Genomic DNA, 26810 nt, shown 5'->3' on the forward strand with positions numbered 1-26810 from the left:
ACTGAAGTTTGTTACAAATATATCACTTGGTAGTTGCATTTATCAGTCGTGTTTGTACATGATTAATATTGGAATCCAAAGCAAAAATCACAGTTCAGAATTTCACTGTCACAATACTTTTGGTGATCTTTCTGTCCTTGACTACTTTAAAATATTTGAGATGGAAATTATTTGGTCATTCATGCATTTATATCGAATGGATTTGTGGTATCTCTTCCATCACTTATGTTTACTAATTACAAACAAGATCAGTGAAATCATGTAATACTAAGGAAACATCTTGTAGTTCACTGAGATGATCAAAATCCTATTTGTTACTTCTGGAAATGTAATTTAGTGGTTGGTAATAAGACTTGGAAAAATAATAATTAAATGTGTATGAGATCTTCTCATAGTGATAATTTTTGGAACACTCTCCAATCTAGGAAAATAATGCTTACACTAGCAGAACAATTTATATGGTAATAATTTAATGATTCTGCAAAAACAGGACTTTTTTTGTCTTTTACATTTATAAGGAAGAGATGAATGCATTAAAATAGTATAGGAGTATTTTAGAATGGTGGAATGTAAGCAATTTCAGCTTGGAGCTTTAATTAAAAAAAAACCTTGTCTCTCATGTTGGATATTCTGCTGATGCTGTGTAACTATGCCCTGATGCAAAATGCTGTGTCCATTACCTTGAAAGGGAAAACAAAATGTTAGGAATAAATATGTTAAATAAATAAACACTGTATTAGAAAATATTGTGATATTTTATTAAAAATGCTGCTGAAAAGTTTATACACGTGTCCAGCCATAAATATCATCTATCATCACTTAAGGCAAAAAATGCAAACAATATAGAGACAAACAATATAGTTTAATATCCTAGATTAAAACCCTGCCTGCCTTTTCAGGTGAAGGATCTAAGGCCAAGATGGGTACCTTTGTTTGAAATTACAAATGTATTTCTATGATCCTCAGTTCATGTTTTATTGACTTTTTTTAAGTGGATGCATAATTAAAATAATCTGGGTTCATGATATTTTAACTCATTCACTTGCTTTGTAACCCAAAATATCACAAGCCTGGCACAATACTTTACATATTGCTAGCATATGACGAGTTGAAATATTTAACATATATTTCTTTACAAACATATCCAACTAATACTGATACCAAAATCCACTGCCGTTTTCTAAATCCATTAAGATGCTGGTCACGTCTGAAGCTGAGGCAGTGTTTAGGTTGCTAAAAAAAGGCTTATAATATAACTAAACTAAGTAGCACATGATGGATTATGTAAAAACATAAGGTTTTAGGCATACTGGTAATATCATTGATACCACATATCATTAAATCAGTTGTTTTTGTGTGCATTATACCTGGTGTTCATTAAAACAGTCCATTTATTCTCCCTTGTAGCTTGAACCTAAAACAGTACAGAATCTTTCCTGAAATGCAGTTGTAAGCAATACTTAAACATGCAACAAGTGTAATCAGAAAGGAAAAGAGGTCATGTAACACTGAAAAAAATATACTGTAGATGATCAGTAGGATATATGTTTTTCCAACAAATGAGAGATATTTGTTTTTTTCTTCCTTTAAAACATTTTTTTCTGAATGAAAAAATGTTAGGAGCAATATATTTACACACATCACAACTGAAAGCACAAGCTCCTTAAAAGCCATATTTAAACTCAAAACAACAATAAAAGCTTTTTTTTTTACTGACAACTATTTACATGTTTTTTTTATTTTTTACAAATAATCTTAAATACAATTCAGGCTGGCAAATTTTCACTTCTCACAGAACTATACCATTTTACTGCATAGCCCCTTATATATAAATTAAAATCCAATTACTTTCTTTTCATTTTCTTCTTCATTTTAACACACACTTGTAAGAGAACCCCTTGTTCGTAGTTCTTGGCATACAGTGTATGGCACATACAAAGCTTTAAATGACCATGTCATCACTTGCTACATAAAGAAATATACTTTTATGTAATTTTTCCTTCATCAGTCTTCTGAAGTGAACAACTTTCTTGGTTTTGTATTGTCTCTTGAAGCTCAGTTGGTTCCATTAGAAAGCTGAGATCCAAATGCATTGTTTCAGTAGTGACATTCACTTTTCACATTTAACAGGTATGTAAAGTTTGTCTCTAATATTATTTTTAGAAGGCGCAGTAACAAAATAATATCTTAACGTCTGTGATGAGTCTCAGTAGGAGTTACTTTTTCTTAAAATAGTTCTGTGGTACTGGTTACTATACCCTTGTGGTGGAATGTCCATGGGGTAAGTTGGTACTGTTTTGCCCGGTACTAAAGGTGTTGAATGTGTGCAAGGGCTGCATCCCAGCTAAAGTGTTTGGAATCATTATGGTATTAGGCGTCATAAGAGGAATGTCATCCGGAGATCTTCTCAGTGTTAGTGTGTAGTCAGGTGGGCACGTAAGTCTCAGGGTGTCATGAGCCTGCAGGGGTTCACACTCATGATCGTGCTCCAGCTGCTTCATCTGCAGTGACATCATCTCCTCATTCTGAATGTGTGCAATGTCGTTAGTGGTGTTCCTCTGGGGACTGGGCCGCCGGTGGGTCTCATGACGCCTCTTGTCTTTCTTGTAGTACAAAGCCGCAAAGGCCAGAATGTTCAGGAAGAGCAAAGACGCCCCCACCGCTATGGTGACGCTTAGCTCTGTAGAGTAATCCCGCTTGTTCTCGATGAGGACCGTGGTTTCCTCTAGGTCCGACTTGTGGGTGTCCGTCCCTTGTTTTGTGTTGGCTGGAGTCATTCCCGGGTGCCTCGTTGTTGAGGGCCAGATTTTTCCAGGAAAACGCTTGGTGTAAGGAAAAGGAGTGGTGTCTTGCGGGGGTACCTTTGTTGTCGTTGAGACATAATTGAATAGTTCATTTATGTTATGCAAGTGCGGCACAAGTTCCAACCAAAAAGCAACCTTCGTGGCTCTGTAATGGTCTCTGACCCTGGGTTTCAGGCCGATGTGCAAGTACAGTTGATCCTTCGGATTGTACTTGGACCAGGCTACCTCTTCAAATCGGTTTGGCTTTGTATGGATGAATTTTGTGTCCTGTGGGACAGGCTGGTTTGGGTCACTGAAAAAGAAAAAAAAATAAAATCATGTGATTGTGTTATGTCAGGCTGTTCACATAAAAGGAGAAAATTCATCATTTGTATAGTTACTTGACCTAAATACTGAAATGCTGTAATGAGATTTTTTGGTGCATTGTTAAAATGTTTCTGTTGAAATAATAGATCCAAATATTTAGGATCACAAATACAGTAAAATGAAAGGGTAATATCCTGAAATCTATGGCTTATAGGAAGAGTTTTGACATATTAACTACTGTAACAGAAGCACTCAACTGTCATAAACAAGAAATGTTCAAATAGAAATATTTCAAGAAGAATAATGACATCCAAGAATCAGATGCTTGGAAAATGTTTATTGAACATTATTTTTTAGTATAATACAGTAAATTTTGGCTTGACTACCTTGGTAACCTTCTGGCCATGGGTTGAGGAAGCTCAACCCCTTATGCAGAGAGAGGAGTTAACCAAGGGGTAGCTGCAAAGTGGTATTGTGAAGGGGGGATGAATTTGAAAATAAATGAAAGAAGAGGTGTGTGCAAGAATAATAGAGAAAGTTGGTAATGATTGTGATTAGGAACAGCTGGGTTAGACCAGCTTGTCTGTCTTTATCCCACCTGAACCTCAGTTAAGAACTTCCATTTAAAGGTAATGTTACATGTAAAGAAAGGAAACACTAATTGCATAAACTTCACAATACATCCCAATTGAATTAATAAAACATACTCGGGGACTAAAGTTCTCATTGGAAAGCATCACTTTTTTTTGGTAAACTGATCAACTGTACTCTAGTTGCTTGTGAACTAAGAACCAGTTTCACATTTTTAAAAAAAAAAACCAATATCTTCCTCTGAAAATAGAATGATTATTTTCTGATAAAGGTATTATTGAGAAACCTATTTATTACAGAGAAGGGAAAATGCTATTACTGTTTATTCATAGCAGGCTGAAATATCATGTAAACCATATTACAGAACAGTTTCATTCTTTCTTCTGTTTTGTATCCTTTTTACTATGTGATCATTGATATCACAATTTAATAGAGTTCTGCTGTTTATAAAGATTTAATATGCTCTTTTTACCTTGAGTTTAATAGTGTAACATTTCACCTTATTACTTCTGATGTCATTAACTAGAAGTGGATAAGCAGGTTGATTAAGAGATGAAGAATGGTGACTCACTTGAAGGGTACTGTAAAAAATTTAGAGGGAAATGAACTTGTGAAATTAACGAACTCAGAGTTTTCATTTTATCAAGCAAAGAGCATTCTGGATTTAATGCAATGGTAAGTATGAAAAAATCTAGATTTTGCAGACATTTTTTACATACATGATTGGCAAGTCCAATGTGATTATATTTTTCCATTATCATTATTTTTATTTTTTTCTTTAGATCTCTAGATATTCAATTATGTTAAAAGACAATGAACAGCACATTTTCTTGATATTGAAAGCAGCAGCTCCTCAGATCATTCCAAAGAATGAGTCCAATAACCTTGTCCTCTGAGTTCTCCCAGCCAAGTGAGTCAATGACAGGTCTGTACCAAACTGCTTTGTCACCTACTCAAACAACATCATAGGGTGTGTCTGAGGCCACTCATTTTATTTTGTTTCATTAGAATTTCTTTCCTTTTTACCTTGCTGTGCACATGGTGTACTTCAGGGGTTGGCAACCCTGGCTCGTTTTGACAGGTGTTTAGTCCTCTCTGTCCGTTGATTTCTTAATTGGTCCTTCCTTGATTAATTGAACTAAGTTCTGAAGATCACTTCAGCAATTAAGGAACAGCTATACTTGCGATGGAAAGGAAGTGAGAAGACAAGATGCCCTACTCCAGTTATAGAATCCTTCTTTCTATTTTATATGATATGTTTTAAAGTTTATAGAATAAATAAATAAAACCCCTTTGGAAAAGAAGCAATTAATTGGACTGTGTGAGACGATGGCCACTGCACTGTAAAACTGTCATTGGTACTTTACACATTACGATATACAGCACAGTATTTATCCTTGCCAGAGTTGCCAACCCCTTGCATGCCGCTATGTTATGGGTGTCCACACAAAACAACTCGATTTCTTCTTGGCTAAAGAATGTGAAAAGCATTTATGATCTATAGTCAACATTTAAACGTTTTGTACTTTGATATGTTAAGGCTCTTCATGGTGTTGAGAATACACAATGTGCAAATTCAGGTCTATGACTGATTCACACATAAAATAATGTAGTTTTATAAATAAGTACATACACTTTTAGCTGACCTGTGTTATGATCTTATTGTATCTTTCCTCTGACTGTCGAGTTCTTTATACAGTATACAGTATATATACATATTCATATTCATAATGGGTTGTGTTAAAGTTACAAATGCCTTTCTAATGGAAAATTATCAAATGATTTAATTATTTTAAATATAGCAAATAATGTTTGTAAATCACATTCAATATATTTAAAATGCAGGATATAGAACAGAGAGTTTATATATAATAATATAATAGAACAATTATTTAATACAGAATTCTTTTATTTTAATTTTTCTAGTTATCAGTTCTTGTTGGCATTTAAAAAGCACTAATGGTAGCGAAGAGCAGGAGGAAAAAAAACTATTTAATGTTATGCATACAAGGCCCTAAGAAGACTTTTTTTATGGTGTGCAAGGCAGTAAAACTGATAAGGAGAACCGCTGACTCTACACAAGGCGAGGATTGTATTTCAACATCAATCTTTCTTGCTCTTTGAGCTGCAAAATTTAATTCCATATTTAAAACAAGAAAAAAATATATTGTCCATTTTAACTCTACTTTTAAAATAATGAAGAATTGTAGGCTTTCCCAGCTAGGCGGTTGAGGTTCAACTACCTCTTTCAAGAGATGGTGGGCACAATTTTGGATTAATTTAGCTACTAAGCTACTAAAAATGAGATGGGTCTCTTCAAATACATCTTTCTCAGTAGATGACTATAGATGTATAAAAAACACAATTTAGCACCCAATTTCGCACAAGCTCCAGAACAATTACATTAAGAAGCCAGTGTTATACAAAGTTATATTGGAAATAGAACCAAACTTAAATTCCTGTTATAGTTTTAGCATCGGAAGACCTATTCTTGGGTCTTTGCAAATTAAGCATGGTTTTTCGTATGAGTTGTTGATGTTGTAGATTACACAAATGTTGAACTAGGTATTACAATATATGAAGTTCTATCAGCTAAAGCTCAAGAATGAAGATCATTTCAGTCACATTTCCTTCAGGATACAACTTACTATACATGTTTTTAAACTGAGAACAGGAGGTACTTCTTTAATGGTGAGCACCATGGTGAAAAGGTAGACACAATTTCAGATTCATTTACCTAACAAAACTGCCAACAAAATGAGATGGGCCTAATGATCTCTTCTCATTTGGATCTTTCTTGTGTTGGTAACAGACACAGTAGCTCTGATGCAACACTCACCCATAAAGGGGTACTTAGGGTAGATTTACTGTTATATATGGCTTTACTTGAATATTTAAATACACAATTGGTTTCATAACACATAAATCCATCCATTCATCAGAAAGATGCATTACTCTATGGCAGTGGCCACCTCTTCTTGCAGCACAGGCCACAAGGCAGGACTGAGAACCCTTGACAGGATTGTGATGCATGAAATAAATAAAACTGACATTTGTACATATAGAAACAATACATTGTAACAGCAGGGTTACTACTTTGTTGGCTGATATTGCCAGATCTCAGAAGCTAAGCAAGACTGGGCCTGATCAGTACTGGGATCAGATACTCTTAAGGAAACCCAGATTGCTGCTGTAAGCGATGTTGCTGGACTAGTAGGGGAGGCTTTTCATTCTGGACAAGAACTTCTAAGCCAATACCCCACCATGGTGACTGGGGACACTATGCTTTAGGAGTTGCCATTCTCCTAATGAACTGAGCTCCTGACTTTATAATAATTTACTATTTCATGGCACTGTTTGATAGAGTGCACAAAATTCCCTTTTAATTCAGTTGGTAACATAATTTCCCACATCTCTATATGTTCATCTCCTAAATGTAAAACTTTTGGGGTCTTTTGGAATGAAAATTGTTATTTAGATTTGATTATTTATACAAAATACACAGGATTTAATTGTTAATGACATATTGCAGATAGTGGTTTTCCACAAAGACTGATACTGTTTCTTTGCTTTGCACATCATATATGGATACTGAAGCTCAAAACATTAAAAGCAAAATGTCTTGACTGTTATCCCTGAGTAAGGGTAAATCCCTTTAGCTAAAAAACTAATTATAAGTTACAGAAACAGAATATCCCTTAGATATGCTTAAAATGGTTCATCATCTGTTCTAACAGATTGTAGTTTAATATAATATCAGACAATGACTTCACTGTTTGGCCTCCTGGTTAAAATTAATGAACCCTCAAATTGTTAATCACAAATTGTCTGAAATATGAAGGGTGTTCTTTATTTAGCAAAGACTTATTTGTTATTCAAATTATTGTTATTCTAGGGGAAATATAATTGCAATTCAGCAGAGCAGATGATCACAATTAATTATTTACACTTTAAGCAATGTTTGACACAACAGATTTGACAAGTTTATGGTTTGACAACAAATGCATTGGTTTGACATTGTAGCTGTGAATTTGCTGCCTTTCAAGGAGAGATGACAGAGTGCAACCTTGAAATATTGTAAATGAGAGATGAGTGAGTAGGAAAAAAAAGGCTTTGATTTGCCTACATACAGATATATCTCAATTGAAACATTGTTAGCTATCAGTTAAGGGAAACAAGTAAGGTTCTTTGCCTCATGAAAGTGTGGGATGGTAGGAGCTCTGGAAGAATGGGAAGAAAAGGAACTATTATTGCCTGATGCATGGAGTGTGTGGGTGTGAACGTGGGGAGATGGGACTATAGTTTACTTCAAATGCAGGAGATTAATGTGTCATTAGTCACTTTCCTAACAGGTGAGTTGTTCAAAGTTTGAGCCACGGTAAATGTTTGGGGATTGAGAGGAAATCTGTCTTAGTCCATACATGGGCATATTTCAGTTGTAATAAACAGACTTGAATTCAAGCTAGGCTAGGCTTGAATTGAAAGCTAGGCTTGAATTTAGTTACTATTTCTGCAGCACATTTAGTAACACATTTACAGTACATTCCATAAAATGTCTCATTTAAATCATTAAACAAAGACTACAATATGTCAAAAAATAATCACCAAACACGCAAAATGTCTAGAACCACCTGTACGGGGTTCTACATTATTTACAACCAAAACGGCAACATCCTCAAAACAATTTCGATTTTGACTAGAACATCTGTGACAGTATTTTCCTTGCAAAAGTAAATTAAATTATTCAAATCTATATGTAAAGAAGCTAATTTTGAATCAGAGGGAACTACAGATTTTGTCAGGACTCTATTTTGTCAATATCTTTTTGCCTGCAGCAAGCCATTGCCAAGGTGCAGTAGACACAAGGTGGCACATAATTAAGACATTGTAACCAATGTGTAGGTAATACAAAACCTTAGACCAACAGAAGAATTTTCCTCTAACAAATGGGAAAGCTCTGGCAGTGTCAGTTAATGATATAGGCCAGACCTAGTGATAGCTGGAGTATAGTGCTCAGAACAACTGCATTTTCTAGTTGAGCCAACTGAAAGCCGTGGTCTGGGATTAGGTGATATCTAAGAAAAATAAAGATCTCAATCGTTTTAAAACTAAGCAAGTCAGTTCCATTGTTTTCTCTTCTCCAAATGCATCTGCCCCTAAGTATTTCAGGATTATATAAATGGAACAGCATCAGCTGCATGAATCTATGGCATTCTTTCCAGCTTACTTCTTTGCTTGTGTGATTACACTGCAACATTAGGGCATTTGAAGCTGATGTTTCAATCATCTGGAAGCAATGAAAACCTCATTTAGGCAATCTCATAAGCTTCAATATGATTTCCACCACTTCATAGCACAAAAAGCAGGTCTTATCAGTAAAGTTAATGATGTGTTCACATCTTCTGAGTCAAGTTGGTTGTTTATTCTCATTCTTTTGAATCAGTTGATGATGGGATCACTTTGGAATGTTTGCTGGGCTTGAAATGACTTTTAAAAAGCATGAACTTGAAGTGATGGATTTTTTTGTCCTGCATCCTTTAAGTGTTTAGGGAGGCATTCACAAAGGAAAAGTACTGCCAATCGGCAAGCTGATAAAGCAGTCAATCTGCACCCTGGTGTGTTCTTATAAACTGGAAAGCAGCCAATCTATGAAAGAGATGCTATAATGGTACTGCTAAAAAGTCTATGTAATGCATCCCAATTGTTTTTGTAATATTACCAAGGAGCATTTACAGTTTTAATTTGTGATTTTTGTAATGTTTTGTATTGTGTTATCTTTTTTTATAAGAAAGCAAAATAAAATCTTTGAAGTTTCAGGTGGGTAGCTATGTCAGCATGCGTAGGCTGCAAAGGACAAGTAATAGGTTTACACAGCCAAAATGTTGTGTTTTCTTTCTTCTCTTTTCAGCATGGAATAAAACTATTACTTGTTCCTCTATAATCTTTTAAGATTGCTTTAGCTGCTGCATTGTACATATTTAAATGTCTTCAGCATTTAAAATTCACCATTAATAACCTCTGAATGATAAGCAGAACACACATAATTGACGGACACTCTGATTCATGTGTAAGATGTGATTGGGGAAAGTCTCTGACATTTCCTTTTCTCATTGCACACTTCTTGTCTCTAGGCATCCAGCTGTGTTTTAGGGTATACAGAAACTAAATTTATCCGAGTTGAATTTTACTGATTCTAGGACAGGGTGCAGGAAAATAGCATAAATCTACAGGGCATCTAGATAAAACCCACATACAAAGCAGCAATTTGTCCCCAAGCTTTCCATTTAAGTGACTTCTATTATGCACACTATTATTTATCAATTACATTACTGCATTTCTAATTTGAACAGACAACTAATTGTTGCAGGCTATTCCAGATACCACCCTGCTTCCACCAGTTTTAAAATACGTCTTTTTTTTCTTTTTATTTCCCTTTATAATGTTGAATAATGTGAAATCTGCTGTATTATTATTCATGAATTGTTACTTTGCTATGTATTATCAAATATTTTTTACCTTCTGTTCAAAGTAAAAAAAATACAAGAAGGCAAAACAGGTCAATTTTAAATGATGCCCTGGAAAATATAAAAAAATACACAGTGAGGCAAAAGACTTTCTTATAGACATATAAAGAAACATAAAACATACAGATGTACGTAAGGCTTAAGCAACAAAATGGTAAGAAACGACTGTTGGATGACTCCCAGCTGATGTTGTTCAAACATAAAAGGAAGGTATAACAGTAGAATGGCTTAAACTCAGCATTAAATTGTGAACTCTTCGACAATATTTGCCTGCTTCTACTTTTTTTTCTTTCATCACTTCACCTACCTGAAAGAATCTGATTGCTTAATAGGCACAGGTTAAATAAAAGACCAACCTTCTTAAGTGTTTACGTTAATATGTCATTAAAGCAGTGCTAAAATTAGCAAATTGAATTTTCAACCACATATAACAAACTCAGTCAAAAAAATAAACATCCCCTTATCAGGTATTAGAAATACATAAATGCTACACACTCTAAACACAGTTTGCAATATTTCTTGTATATCTTTGTGAATATCTTTGCAGTGCCTCTCAATGCATTGCAGCTTTGCCATATTTGCTTAGAATCTGTATTATATTTCCTGAGGTCAGGTTTAAAAGTTCTATGGGTAAAGATTTTGCTCACAAATATATTTCGCTCCTTTCTGTTTCCCAGTTCAATTTGTAATGCTTAAATTTTAAATATCAGTATGTACTTTAAGTTTTGAACTTAATGATAATTTATTTTATTGTTATATTAGAAAAATTATGTTTTAATTATAATATTTATACAGTATCTTGTATTCATCTCCATTTGGCTCTCTATTCTCTAATTCTCTATTCTCTAACATCTCAACACCAGCTTTCCCGTTTTTGTAAGGTGGCTCTTGCATGTTCACATGCAAGTAATTTCTTTAAAGATAAGACATCTCAAAAGCTGCTGAGATAGAAGTTTCAAAAATTACATTTTTTACCTACCCAGTTTTTGCAAAGTTAGTCCAGTATGTCATGACCACTGCGCTCAGCATGACATCGTTTTTGGAGAAGTTGCAGTTGAAGAGATCTGTAGGTCCAATCATCGGAATGCCAAACACATATGGTACTTCGTCACCATGCGCTGAGTCAGCCCAGCTGGGCTTCATGTCACTCTGGCAGTGATGATAGAAAGCGTAGAAATATGTTGGTGAGCCGTACTGTGCGTGTAGGTCAGCAGTCGCCACGGCAGGTGCCACCCACTGGTGATCGGTGAACAAAGCAACAAGAGTCTTCCTACGTGTTTCGGGATTCTCTTTATCCGCCCAGTCTGTGTACATAAACTTGATCGTCTCCCGCAGAGTGTCTTTCCCTTCCGGATAGCCATACAAATGATCCACAAAGTCAGACACCGCAAAGTCGAAATCGTTTGCCGAGACCCCGTCCTCGCTGTCGACAATGCCGTCGACAAATTTGAATCCTTCCCCTTGGTTCACCCCGAGCATGATGTCGTAGTTCAGGAACTCGCCCTGCTCCATTAAAATCTGAGGGTCGTCTGGTATCACATCCCCATCGATGACGGGCCCAAAAGCTATGTGGTACTTTGCTGGGGTGATGTATTGCTCAATGAGTTCTTTGTAGTTCTTGTTTTGGAGGCATTCAACCAAATCAATGGTATCAAGCATGTTACAGCCCACTTTCTCTGCCAGCATCCTTGTATACTTGGCTGGCTGGTAGTTCACTGCCCAGCTGGACAACGCTGTTCCGCTTTGTATTATTGCTTTCTGGAAAAGATCTGAGGGAAGAAATGGACATGTTGGCATTAAAATAGGAAAAATGACAGAGACCTGAGGTATTTGATCTGCTTGGCAGTACTTTGATGTCAATAAATAAAACACAACACAAGCAAGTCAAAGATCTGGCATACAAAGTTATGATGGAATCGATTTTTTTTTCTGGCTGAAGAAATCTAAGGTGTCCATTTTTTTTTTCATTTTTTATAAGAAAGAAAATGCACCTTTAAACTAGCTATCCACAACGATAGTACGAAAACTATTGGTTAGTTAACCTTTTGTGCTCTAAGCTTTTTAAAAGATTGACCATATTTAAATTTCATTTTATTTATGCATCCTTGAGCTTGATTATGTTCAAAAGACATCATCTTCCTATGGTACTGAAAACTACTTGAGTATCACAAGTAGTAGTTTTCTTTTTTCAAAGATTGTTTAGTAAAAGCAGTTTACAAAGACAAACTATTAAGAGGATAAAAAGGCAGGAATGCATTACCTTTTTGAAATATACTGACAGATACTGAACACACCAAAGGTCCATTTGGTAAATATTAAAAGATAATATTTAATGTCAAATGGTAAGCTTTGAAACACTAAAAGATTAACTACATGCAAAAGGACAGTTTCCATTTTATTTTCAGTATAATCTTGTACAGAGATGGATACAAACGTTTGTGTGCCCTTGAAAGAGGATTCTATTTGCATAGATTTAGCTTTACCCTGCTTCCTGGAAAGAGTTGTGTCAGTAGTGGTAGTTTAAGATGAATTCTTTTCCCCTGCATTGTAATTTAATGTTAATGAAATTTTAGAAAGTGAATTGATGTCTTATTGGTGGTAAGTGTTTCTCATTTTTAAACTGATGGAACTGCACCAGATTCTCAGGACACTAATTTGTTGATGCCAACAGAGGATAAACTAATCAAGCAATCAAGATTGCACAAGATTAAGTAAGATCATGTGACACAACACTTGCATCAGAATAGCAACAAAAATTTCACTTCATATTCATTTATTCATGATATTTTGTTAAAACATTTAATTGTGTGTGAGAAGTAAAAAAAACAATAACAAAATTTACTTCTTGTTATGATTAGGTTATTGCTAGTTATACATCCTTAATGCATACGAATATTTTAGGATGATTTTATAATAATTGCTTATTAATGAATCTACTGTTTTTTCACAAAATATTGTTTGGAAAATGTTATGTGCTAGATTCTTTTCATCCTCTATTTTTATATTTACATAATACACCGTACCATGATGATTCACTGCTGGTGATTCGACAAGTACTGTATGTGTTCCCAATGTAGGCATACCTGCCTCTAGGCCTAGTTAGTAGCTGACTCAGATGCTATTTTAAATGCACATGCCTCTGAGTTTTGCCCCATATCATTATTCATTTGCAATTACTTATTAAAGTATGTCTGTGATTCTCCAGTAAGAGAAGAAGCAAACACAAAGGTCTCAAACCATGCATATGGAACAGCAAACAAGACCTGTGAGCTATGTGGGGGTTTTCATGTTTTAAAATATCCTGATGATATAGAGCATGTCTGTCACTTATGATTTTGACATTTTTTGGCATGTTCCTTTGTTGATAGTAGTGAATGACTTGTTACCATTTCTGATGTTTTCAGACCTATCTTTCTTGAAGACAAGACCTTCTGTGCTTTCTAATAGCCTTACACTAAATATGAAAATAATTAAATTGTTCTACAGGGTTTGATTTTGAGGCCAATATTAAGTAATACTACATGCTACTTCCAATAATGTGGATTTTAATGGATGAATGATTTAATTTCCATTTTTATGCTCATAATTTCAAGCTACAACTATCTTCCAGAGGTGAAACATGAGTGTCATTCCAGACTAGCCAGCTTGTCTTGAGATCTAGGTTTGGATACTAGCTAACCTTCTTCTGATTAGTTCTAACAAAACAAAAAAAAATAAAGGTTTCAATTAGGTAACAATTCTAATATTTCACTAAAGCAAGCTGTTGGAAATCTAATGGATTAGATGGATGCATTGATAATATATTTGAATACTTCTGAGTTGTATATAAAACATTTCACTTTCATCATAAAACTGTAGCTAACATTGACTGGTCAGCAACAATGTTATTTCATGCTTTTGTCTTGTCCTGAATTCATATATTTGTAGCTCTTTACTCATTGATTTATCTATGCAATTGGTTGTGAAATTGGTTCAAAATGTATAATTGCTTTAACTACAAGATTATAAAGTAGACTATAGCACTCCAGTTTCTTACTGTATTACTTTTTCCCTTGCTGGCATAGGAAGCATTACACTGTGTAGGAACAAGTAATAGGTTTATTCCATGCTAAAAAAAAGAAGAAAGACATCACAACGTTTCGGCCGTGGAGCCTTCTTCAGGTGTGAGCCACCTGAAGCTCACACCTGAAGAAGGCTCCACGGCCGAAACGTTGTGTTTTCTTTCTTCTTTTTTTTTCAGCATGGAATAAACCTATTACTTGTTCCTTTGCAGCCTACGCATGCTGATGCAGCTACCCACCTGAACTATTACGGTGTGTAGCTATTTCCATCCCTTACAATATTGAACTACAGTATTAACTCCTATGCGCTTTAGGTTGTCTAAGATTTCTATTTACCAATTAAGATTATAATAAACTCAAACATCTGGGTATAGATTGTTTTGTAGGTTCTGCACCCTAGAGTTTTATTGGAATTATAATTGTGTCACATATAATGTTGTCTTTATAGCCTACAAAATGGGCCATTGTCCCACAAAGTAAAACCAAAAGTGAGTTTGAGATTATGAAATAGATCCATAACAAGAATACTGTAAATGTATATAATTTACGTGTGGGAACACAGCTATTTTAGGTAGAAGTATTCCTATGCCAGTATCGAAAAGTATTCATCCACATTAGTTATAATCTCTTATGCCTTGGTAATAAATGACTTTAGCAATTAATTTTCCTGATTTTTAAAAATTAAATAAAACAGCCAAAACTGCTTTATTTTAATAAAGTGTTAATGGAAAATTCATAGTGGTGTTAGTATAATATAGAAAATTAAGTCCAAGTCTTGATGATCATTAATACATAGCAATTTTAAATCTGTCCTGAATCTTTTTGGTATTTTATTTCAAATTGTCTGGCAAAAACATCAGGCAGTACTCTGCTCTTGGAATCTCTCTACGGGGCTTTTAACAGCATGCTTAGACACTGTCCACAACGACCAGCCTTTTGACCCCTACTGTAGTAGAAACACCACCACGCACATACAAGCAAGCATAAAAAAAAGACCAGTGGAATATAAGGACACCAGAATGCTTTCTGTATTGCTCAAATATCAAACACAGGTAAGATACCTAGAAACCCTTTCCTTAATTTCCATTTATATCAACAGTGGTTTGGTGCATTTGGTTGCAGTGGGAGTGATATTAAGTTCCCTGTTGGCAATAAAATGATATGACCTTTAGATTCTTGAATGCTATTTTCATTTCAGTGAAAAACAGCAAGAAAGTTAAAAAGGCAAAACATTGTCAAATTCCTGCTGTTATCTGCTGTGCCACTTTCCTAGTCACTGATATCAAAAACCAGTGACTGAAACATTATTTCATGGTCCAATGATGCAGCATACACATTTTCAGGTGTTATCTCTTGTACAGAATTTGTTTTAATGTATGTTTCAATGAATTGTGACCCCACTTGTAATCTTTAAAAAGACATGGTGCACCACACCTCCTCACATAACTTTTATGTCCACATAAGGAAACTGCCTTGACTGAAACATAATGGAGTTTTAGAAAGACACTGTTACAAAAAGCATTCTATCTGTACTCCACTCTGTGGAAAAACAAAGGACACTAAGGAATGTGATACAGGTAAAAAAGTCAGAACCAAGGACAGAAAAAGCAAAGCGTAATTATGTGCAAAATGTGAAAATTAGGATAAAGGTGTTTCAGCAAAGATTTTGATATATAAATATCTACACATAAAAATGATTCACCTTCTGAGTAGTGGGACAAAGTCAGCAGGCTAACGCAAGAGGCACCTGCGCCAGATCCAAATATTGTAACTCTCTTGGGGTCCCCTTTGAAGGCCTGAATATTTTCTTTGATCCACCTTAAGGCTTGGATTTGGTCCAGTAGTCCGTAGTTTCCTTTAGCAGCTTGGTCTCCTGTGCTCAGGAAACCTGAAAAAAATAAGAATTTCAAACTATTAAAGTGACCCGAAAGTCAGGTTTATCACTCTGACTACATGAGTCATGAGGGGGTTTATAACACTATACTTCTACCCTATGTAAAGATGTTAAATTATGGGACAACATGGAACACTCTCGGTAAAAGACAAACACCCACCAAGGTTACTGAAATTGAACCAAATAATTACTGTAATATTACATGATGTAAAAAACACACACTTGTATTGATATGGGACCTTGTAAGTCGTGGGATGAAACCTTGTACTGCATATGTATATGGGTGAGGTACTCGAATGTTTCATGTTCCACGAAGTGTCAGGCAAGTGTAATGACATTGCCTATTTCAAACTCTGTATGTGATACTCTCATTCGACAGTACTTCATTAACATTCTGACAAATACTTCTACTTTTTTCTGCTTCATAAGAGCCTGTCATCGACCAGACAATGTTACTGAAACTACAAATACTCCAAATATATTTTTGACAATATTTTTTGGGATGTATATGAAACTAGACTGCAGACTTCTGATATGTTTACCTTTCAAGAGGAAAACATGGAACACTGTACTTTACGACCTTTGAAATTAGCTGTGTGTGACTTTTAGCTAAACCATGAACCCAAGTGAGGTGAAGATTTCTAAGCTCATTTAATCTCTGTGACAAATTACTAGCAAATTTTATTAGGCATTAAATATAAATCCTTGCAATCTGGATCCAGGGGATTTGAAGTAAATTATCCTTTACTTACTGTAAAAAATAGCTTCTGCTTAACACAAAAGGACAGAATGATGCTACAATTTTAACCTGTCAAAAGCTTTAATTGACAGGCTTTTATGTTTTGTTAGAAGTGCCTTCCCCAGAATAAATATTTTTTTAAAAACTATTACAACATCAAATAAGAGGCTTGGCAGTGCTGCCTCACAGTTCTTGGGTCCTGGGGTCAACTGGACTGTGGCAACTTCTGTATGGAGGTTGCGTGTTCTCACTGTGTTTGTGTGAGTTTTCTCCAGGTCCTCTGGCATTCTCCCAGGATCCAAAGACATGCTGGGTAGGTTAAGTGTCTGTTGTTATTATATGTGTGCACCCAGTGAGTGTCCATAGTGCACTCTGGCCTTTGGTCTTACAGTACAGTAGTTTAATGTAACAAAGAGTAACATAATAGTTTATATTTCTCATTGATTTAAGTACAGGAATGTAAGAACAGTTATAATCAAGAGGAGGCCGTTCAGCTCATTTAGCCTGTTTGGTAGTAGCTAATCTCTCCCAGGATTTCATCCAGCTGTTTCTTGAGTATTAGCTTCAAATACATAGCTTCTTCCAGACTACCACAACTCTTGGGGTTTGAAATGCACTTCCACATTGTTTCCACTTGTGTCCGCTGATTCCTATTTTACTGCTCATTCTGAAGAAGTTTGCTGGGTTGACTTTGTCAGTACCATTGGGGATTTTGGATACTTGAATCAGGAAGTTATGGTCTTACTCGCAGTCTTCTCTATTCAAGACTAAAAAGGTTCAGTTTCTTCGGCCTGTCAGTGTAATTTAAGTCCTATAATGCATGTTGGTTTTCCTGACACATTCCAGGGCAGCAAAATATTTTCTATATAGTGGTTACCAAAATTGTATACAGAATTCTAAGTGAGGGCTTACTAGCGTACTACAAAATTTTAAAATACCGTCCCTAAATTTAAATTCTACACTTTTAACTATATATCCCAACATTGTGTTTATCTTTTTATTTGCTCCCACACTGCCTAGAAGATGTACTGTAAATGATGTGTCAACATAATCACCTAAGTCTTTTTCATAAGTGGCATAGTTTTTCCTGCTTCAAAGAGACATTGATTATTTAAAAGAACCATGGTCCATTTTTTAAAAGAAACGGCTGTCAAACACGACTTCTTCCTTGTTATCATCAAGCCAGTAATTTACATCTGAGGCAACATTCTTTAATGTGGTTGTAAAGTGCTTTTTCAAAGACTCAGCGTGATACTTTAGTCTTTCTGAAGTGCTTATTAATGCCCAGCACAACATCTTTCACACTCCTGGGCTCTAATCAAACACATCAGGAAATGGTCTTGGGTGGATAAATATTTGGAGTTGCTGCAAAGAAGTGAGGAAATGTATGGAATGTATTTAGAATTTGAATTCGTATGAGAACTGTGTGCTCATCCAAGCAACAGGCATGCCTTGGATTGTGGAGAGCAGCACTGCCACTAGGGTTGGCTTATGAAGAAACTGGCAGAGGTGCCAAAGACAAAGCAGATGAAGAAGAACAAGTCCCTGGGCTCTTGTAGGCAACATATCCTGTTTGTCATGGAGGGATAGAAGCGAAATGCAGACAGCTGGTCAGGAGATTACCAGCCTGATCTCAGCAGTGCAGCACTGGCAGTGAAGGGTGAGCCATAACAGCAGACTGCAGCTCCCTGCTTCTTTTACGGAGACGACACTGTGTCCACATGCACTAGTGTGTCAATGTGCAGAAAGCAGAGCTGTGTACACAGAAATGCTTTATGAAAGAGGGATTCTCTGGTGTAGTGACAGAAATGGATTATAAAGCCAGAGAGTAAATTTCACACATTTTGTTGTAGAAGTATATATTTTTTTTGTTTAAACAAGATGTTTTCTTTTCTTCATTTGCATTCAGTGGCTTCTGGACTCATCATCACTTTGTAATACCCTCTAGACTATCCCAGACACACTGGGAATGAAGCAAACGAGAAAGAATGCCAGTCCATAGCAGGGTACAGATACAAGCACAGTAGCAAGAAACCAGTAAAACTAGCAACTACTGTACATCTTTTGAAGCACCAAGATAAAAAAAAACCTGCAGGTACAAGGTGAACATACAGATGTGCTGAGAGACAGGTGTGCTAGCCATCATGTCACAATGGCACCATTAAGATACCTACAGTACCTTACATTAAAATATATAAATTAAGTCTCGTCAAGAAGGACACTGTGGAGATTGCAATGGTTTTATCAACAAATTCAAACCTTCACACAGGTTTCTTGTAGAAACCAACATATATTCACAAAATGTATATACTGTATATATAGTACATTTAAAAGCCATCAGGTCTTTCTTACCTGGATTTCAGTTAGAAAACCCAATATGCCCTTCCAGTGAAACTTTTGAAATATAGTGGTATTCAGCAAAATAGCTCTGAATTATTTACAAAATGTTTGCTTATTTTGAGGGATGAATACACCCATCATACAACAGTACACTGTACAACAGGCCAAATGTTAAGATAATAAAAAATAGAAAAAAGCAGTGCTTTCCTTGTTTGTTAATAATACATGAAAAAATGAAGGGTGTCAAAAACAAAATAAACCCACAATAATTTCACAGAGACACTGTCTAATACCTGCCAGAAAAAAATAAAATAATCCAAAGCTGTGAGACTCTTCAGAAATTCGATTTATTTATGTGAAATCTGAGCCATATAACCCTTGTGCCACAGAATATTTGAAGCATTGGAAAGGTTTGAATGATGAAAATATTTGGAATTGGAAAATGCTGACATTAGACTTGATACCAGTGTTACCTTGGGGACTCCAGTGCTATAACAGCATATTTGCAGTGTCTTTTTCAATTTGGTTTGTATTGGCATCATTCATTCATTTTTATTTGTTGTGATATCATTTTAATAAATTTTGAATAAAATACAATTAGAATGAATGCATTTGTTTTGTTTGCATCTTTAGGAAATAAATATTTAAAAAATAAGGAAATAGTTTTCCCTTAGGTTTATGGGAAATGAATCTGTGAGTTAACATACAGAAAATAGTATAATGTATTCATATTGGCACTGCTGAATGTTAGCCAGAAAATTAAGTAAAATTAACAATAACCTTTAGGAAGAAAGACAGTGCTTAAGTTTAAGGTAATTAAAATTAATGCAAAGAAATAGGCATGTTCTGAACAGAGGAGAGACATTAAAATATGGCTTTGAAATGCTTTCTGTATATTTAAATGTAAATTCCCAGCATAACACCAGTTGTAATTTTAATAGATATTTTACTAAACTTTTTAAGAGTTAACTCTTTCATTGCAAATATGTTTTATGTTTTTGTAGCACATGCATCCATACATCAGTACAAATAAGTTTTGATTTAAAATTTTAGAGTAAAATATCCATCCCTCCAGCTATTTTTAAATGTATATATTTGCTCATCCTGAAACCAAGATGCCTTCTTCATCTTGAAATTGTAGGCAGGAACACTACCTAGGCTGGATGCTAGTCCACAATAATTTGAATTAACATAATTCGAATACACTACATATAAGTGCTAGTCTAATTTGAAGTAATCAAAGTCCAATTGTTACCCTATTTTAGGTTTTCCATTAATCTACTTAATGTAGCACATTCTTTGGTAAAGCATATAAAATAAATGCATTTTTATCTGCTTTCTTTTTTGAAGATTAAAAGTTTCTTTCATTTATTTATTTTATTATAGGTGTATCTGTTTTCAGTTCTTCATTCATCTCTGTTCTGTGTGTTGAAGACTTACTGTATGAGATGAAGCTGTTTTCATGTTCCAAACATACAACATGTACAGTGTGTTATGATCATAAAATATTATATTGAGAATGCAGATTGCAGTAAAAATTATCCTTCTAAATAAAATATTTTCAGGTTACAAAATGAACATCAGCTGATAGATTTTTCAAAGCCAACCTAGATCTCGTAAGCATCATCTAATTTTGTAATATAGATGAACCACATTGCTTTATATGAACACTAGATGTGACAGCTAGATATAAAACCTACAGTATGTAGAAAAAATAGATATCGTCAGCTTTTCTGGAAGTTGATATATCTCAATGGGTCAAACTTAAAAACAAATGTTCATATTTTTATTCTATGTTAATTTTCAGCTGCTACCCAAACTATTGCTTCCATGTGTGGCATTGTGCTGTGATTAAGTTGAATTAAAACTGCTTTTACTGTATATAGATAAATTAACAGTGTGATGAAAATTAATTTAATTTCTGGGTCTTCAATGCACTATTTGCAAATAATCTGCATTAATTTCATATATAAAATAATTCCAATAATATAATCGAAAATGCTAATCAATAACTTACCAATTTAAAAGACTTACTAAAAAAGAAAATCCTAAATTCCAGGCTGACATGAAAGCATGTGTCGCACTACAAATGCCTGTCAGCGTCCTTTTCTCACCCATTACTCAGATCATCTTGTGTGAAGTGTTATTTTCCCATTCCTTCACCATAGGCTATGTGAAGAAAATGTGGATAAAATCACAAATGAAATCAAGGTATTAGAAGTAAATCAGAGATGTCAGCCAGATTTTTGGAAGCCTGTTAATTTAACTGCTCCAAAGAGCAGTTTCTTGACCTGCAGGCCTCATTAAAATGTTTAAGCACATACTGTATATAAAATTTAGTTGAGCTGTGTATATAGGGAAAACATAAACTCAGCTTCTGAAAAAATACTGTACATGATTAAACATTTCATTGCAATGAAGCCATACATTCAGCTTCTTAGGGGAATATAGAAATATTCCTATTCCTATATGCAACATAAGAAATCAAACATTTTAGCATGCTTTGTTTAAAAAAGGTTTAAAAACAGGGATACAGATTTATTATGTATGCATTCTTTATTCTGTATTAACATTGTGAGAACAGAGGATTAGTCTCAGTGGAATGGTGCATGAAGTCCATGTACTTTTCAAGCTAAAAGCAAAGGAAGTATAAGAGGTTTGACACAAGGGGCCTAACAAGTGAAAATAAAAGCACAAAACAGAGCTGAGTAATACACATTCATATCGGTCACCATAAATGTACACTAGCAGGGTCTGATGCAGAACATCATAATAAACACTGAAATGTAAACCACGGAGTTCTTATAGTAAAACTACACTATTTTTGATAATAACCATATGAATATTGTAGTGTATATCTGGGGTCACAAACTGAGTTGGCCATTCAGATGTTAAGTTCAAGGATTCCAGACTAGATTTGCAAGGTTTCCTAAATCCCAAAACAGAATAAATAAAATTCCAAGAGTGTAAAAAATAGATCATTAGAGATTATTAGTACATACATGGCAGAAATCTTTCCAAACCCCAATGAAAAAGTTACTTCAACTTGTGCTTTGAACATTTTTGTCTTGCAGACATTTAACACAATATTATGCCAGATTCAAGAATCAAAATGGCACCAGAAGACAACTTAATGAAGCAAATGCATTTGCATGTTCACATATTTGGCTTTTATCTGTTCACAAAAGTAAATATTCTACTTGAAGCATAATTGTTGTTTTTTTTTCTGAGAGTTCATGCTGGGATTCTCACGTTTCTGGGAAAAAAAAGAAAACTGTTGCAGAACCAAAAAAAGGACAAATCTGAGGCTAAAAGATGGACAAAACAGCACAAGCCATAATGGACTTAAAAAGTACAAGTTGCTGCATAAAGTTGGGCATAATGACTTGGCCTGAGAAACAACTCTGCCTGCAGGCTGGACTGCAAGGTCCACTGATTTAAATGACCAAAACTACGGTGACAAAGTAGATAAGCATGAGCACCAAGTATCTGTGCTTGGACATTCAGCCCAGTGATCTGAAGTTACACTTATTCCTGTTCTTTTATTGTTCAACACTTACAAAAGTATTCAAAACCATAGGGAACAAGAGAGAACTGTAGATCTTGCACCAAGGTACTGTATAAATGAACCAAGCTAGGGGTCTGTAACGTCCTCAGCAAAGGATGGAGTGAATTTCCCTTTTCAGAAAAATCAACCCCTCCCTCAGTTTTCAGTTTTACACCCATCTCTAGAGTATGGAAAATTGTTGGCGCTGAGGGACATTTTTTTACAGAGATATGGCCATAGTCGGCATCCTGTATTAACTATGATAAAAAATAAACTATTGCGAGATTATTATGTTTACTTCACATCATTCCCATAGTAAGGAATAAAGTCAAAATGCTGCAAGTATAACAGATACTATGGAAGACTATGTTTAAAACATACCATTTTCCACCTCTGCAATTCTGAAAGGAATATGTCGCTGTGTGTGGATCTTGGATCAATCTAGTGATAGAGGACACCAGTTCTTTCAGATTTTTGCTCAAACTGAACTCTAAATTTCTTAGGATAATTAAACCTTATTTTTCAGTAATTAAAGCAGTCGGTTGGGGTAAGTAATTTGTATCAACCCTCAAGTCAATTTCTAGGACTCACACGTACTCTCTTTCAGGAGTGTGGAATGGGAGCAGTGGGGAGAGTTTGTTACCATGTCACTCCCACCTGCATGAGTTCCTTATACAGTACATTGATCACCTGCTAAGAGTTGTTTAGCTGGAAATAAGGGAACAGCCACTTGATATGCAAGCTGAGGAGACAAAGGATAGAGTTCTGTTTGCTCAATTTCGTCACTACAACACACCTGCAGCACAGCTGCTTTAAAAACCAAAGACCGGGTGTTCAATTACAGGGATCAATAGACCTCAGTGATTAAGAGCTCAGCTGTAACAAAATCCACAGGCCATCGGCTCCTCCAGGACTAAAGCCATATGAAAACTTTTGATCCAGTTATGAAAAAGAAAGAAAATGTTCTAAATAGATTTAAGGATTTAAAGGAGAAGGGGAGCTATTCATTAATCCAGATTGTTCACAAACCGAATGTTAATTATCAAGCACAAGCATGTAAGCAGAGTGTTCTGCAGCAGCAAAGCAAGGTCAGATCCATCAGCACTGGGAACATCAGGATTGTATATTTAAAGGATTTATCAATAGACTGAATTTCTGTCCTACCTCTTGAATTACAATGCAAAAAAATACACAGGGCTGACTTTCAACTGAACTTGTCACTCCGTCTTCCTTCAATTACTTTTGCTGGTCAAATGAAAGGTTAAAATAAGTTTCTATTTTAATGTTATCCCAAAAAATGTAATGTAAACCAATAAAATGTAATATCATATGATTTCAGTTTTTTCAATTAAGCTTAGCACTAAATGTTTTATTTTGTATCTGTTTCATAATTTGTTCCAATTTGTTTTATATAATAATAAGAATGAATTGACAACAAGTAAAATTTAAGTACAGAAATAATTCTGTACAATAAATGTATTTCGATGTGTAACATTTTCTGCAAATTAACGTAAATGAAAATGGTCTACTCATTTTTTAAAAGGAAATACTTGCAACATACGATCAATTTGATTGTCATTGAAGACACAACCCATGTACAAATAAAATGGTAAGCATTCTTGCACATTCTTCATCCTAGTGTTAATCCCGCATCAGCAGGGTCCGCTTGTCGGCATGCCCGTCTCCACTTGGTGGTTTGAACCAAATCTTTGAGCTGACATTGCCATTAAATGCAACCAAGAATACTCCAACCGGCACGTCGCTCCACCTGCCGTCAGAGTGGGGGAGGAGAACAAAGTAATGTAGCCAATTCATAGAGGGGGATTATTAGGAGGCATGGGAATTTGGCCAGGACGCCGGGGTTACACCCCTACTCTTTTCGAGAAATACCCTGGGATTTTTAATGACCACAGAGACTCAGGACCTCGGTTTTACATCTCATCCAAAAGACGGCGCTTGTTTACAGTATAGTGTCCCCATCACTATACTGGGGCATTAGGACCCACATGGACCACAGGGTGAGCACCCCCTGCTGGCCTCACTAACACCTCTTCCAGCAGCAACCTTAGTTTTTCCCAGGAGGTCTCCCATCCAGGTACTGACCAGGCTCACACCTGCTTAGCTTCAGGGGGTTGCCAGTTGTGAGTTGCAGGGTGACATGGCTGCTGGCAGTAAGCATTCTTGCACATAGTGGTTAAAAATCCTTGAATTAGTCAAGAAAGGTCAGGGTCATAACAGAGTCTGTTATGATGATAAAGATTAAAGGATTACAAATTAGATGTTAAAAATGCTTTGAAAGGACTATCCATAATTAAAATGGAAAGTGTTCGCTTTCCAGTTTTGAAAAAAAAAGATCAATTTGTAAAATGCATTCTGATCTGTTTGGCCTTATGATTAGATCAGCTTATATGTATAAGCTAAGCAAAACAAGAAATCCAATTAATAAGGACAGTGCTTGCAAACAAAAGAAAAGTCACTTTAGTTTCAAAGGGTTATTTGCTCTCTACAGGATATACTGTAAGAAGCAGGAAGTGTAACTTTTAATTTAGCAGATTTATACCAAATGCTCACTTTCATTTCCAGGAATATTTATTTGTAAAGAAAGAAATCTGCACATATGATATGTGGTTTAAAGTGATATGGAGCACCACATACAGAATTACAAAATATTCTTAAATGTAAATTAATCCCAAACACTTCCATTAATAATGAGTTCAATGGGTTACTTGAAAATACATATATATTTATTTTTCAGAGCCCTGTAAGAGATTTTTACACTCAAAAGCGAAGGTATTTTGTCACATCCTCCATGATTTAAATAAAAAGCCAATTTTTGATGAGTATGTCCCCAACCATGTGTCTCCACAGCTGGTGGCCCCCTTCTGCTCTCACCTATCAATCACATTTAACCTCCTTAGCTTTGTCTGAAAGCTACAAAGTCAATGATAACACCTCCACAACAGTAAAAGTGAATGTCTCTGCCTTAATGAAATAGCAGCACTTAGGAAAATTTAACATTGATTAGGAATACTTTCAGATGCGTTCCAGTAAATTACATTGTCCATTAATGAAAATAAATGCATTGCAGGGTGTAAACTTTCTAAGAGGACTTACTGTAAATATTTACATGAGAGCTGAAGAACTCAGAATTCAGAATAAAGAAATAGAAGTTTTGTTTCTTTATTCTTCTATAGCCCAGTGGGCATATCTTTTGATGGATGATGTCCTTTTTTGGACAAAATCCACTGGGTCTTCCAGTGCAATAGGTCCTAAAGGCACATGTATACAATCAATTGCACCTGACATTTCTCTTTGACCAGATGGTGCTTCTGCACTGTAGCTGTGCTAGATAGAAAATCTTTTCATGTACCCTCTAAAATAAAGCCTCTGTTATATACGCCAGTGGGAGGAAAACGGCTGATACCCATATACCCCGCAGTGCCATGCTTTTTAGGGAAGCATTTCCTCTTCTTAAACACGAAACAGAGGCTTGGACGACAGTAAAAAAAAACAACATAATCTGCTCACAATCTGATCCTTCATCAGGTGTGAGACAACTGCAAAACATTGGAAGCAATGGTGATGCTAAACTAAGGTTTTCAAACTTGTCTAAACATCACTTGATGAGAATGAACTCAAGTCAAAACTTGCAATTGTTTAAAATCAATGTAATGTGTACATTAGCCTGTATCCATCATATAAAAAAGACTGAATTATCATGTGTGCAGATGGGCCTTTAAAGGAAGACAGTCTGATGGCACTTATGAGCAATGTCTATCCTTTTCAATTTATATTTTTTATTGTAGGATACAGATTTATTTTTTTAATTAAAAACAAATGAGATTCTTTGTTCTTCTAACAATTTACAGGTAATGAAAAGGTCTCCACTAATTTCTTATTAGTAGAAAGAAAGAGAAATAACACAAAAAAGAGAAAAATTTACTTTCTATGTATAGTACAGTAAGCTACTATATTATCTCAAATGCTAGATTTCAATTTCTTAC

General features: G+C 35.2%; 1 protein-coding gene across 1 annotated transcript in view; it reads right to left on the minus strand.

The window, feature by feature from the left end:
* Positions 1-739: 739 nt before the first annotated feature.
* Positions 740-26810, minus strand: part of LOC148836495 (neuroligin-4, X-linked) — an 87358-nt gene continuing 61287 nt past the window's right edge. The window contains exons 5-7 of the mRNA XM_088913541.1: positions 15989-16174; positions 11205-11994; positions 740-3096 (exon numbers count right to left, since the gene is read on the minus strand). Of these exons, the coding sequence (XP_088769667.1) occupies positions 2253-3096; positions 11205-11994; positions 15989-16174 (1820 nt within the window). The 3' untranslated portion in view covers positions 740-2252. The remainder of the gene's footprint in view (positions 3097-11204; positions 11995-15988; positions 16175-26810) is intronic.

The sequence above is a fragment of the Atractosteus spatula genome, chromosome 4 (genome assembly GCF_055471065.1).
Source record: "Atractosteus spatula isolate fAtrSpa1 chromosome 4, fAtrSpa1.hap1, whole genome shotgun sequence".
NCBI lineage: Eukaryota > Metazoa > Chordata > Actinopteri > Semionotiformes > Lepisosteidae > Atractosteus > Atractosteus spatula.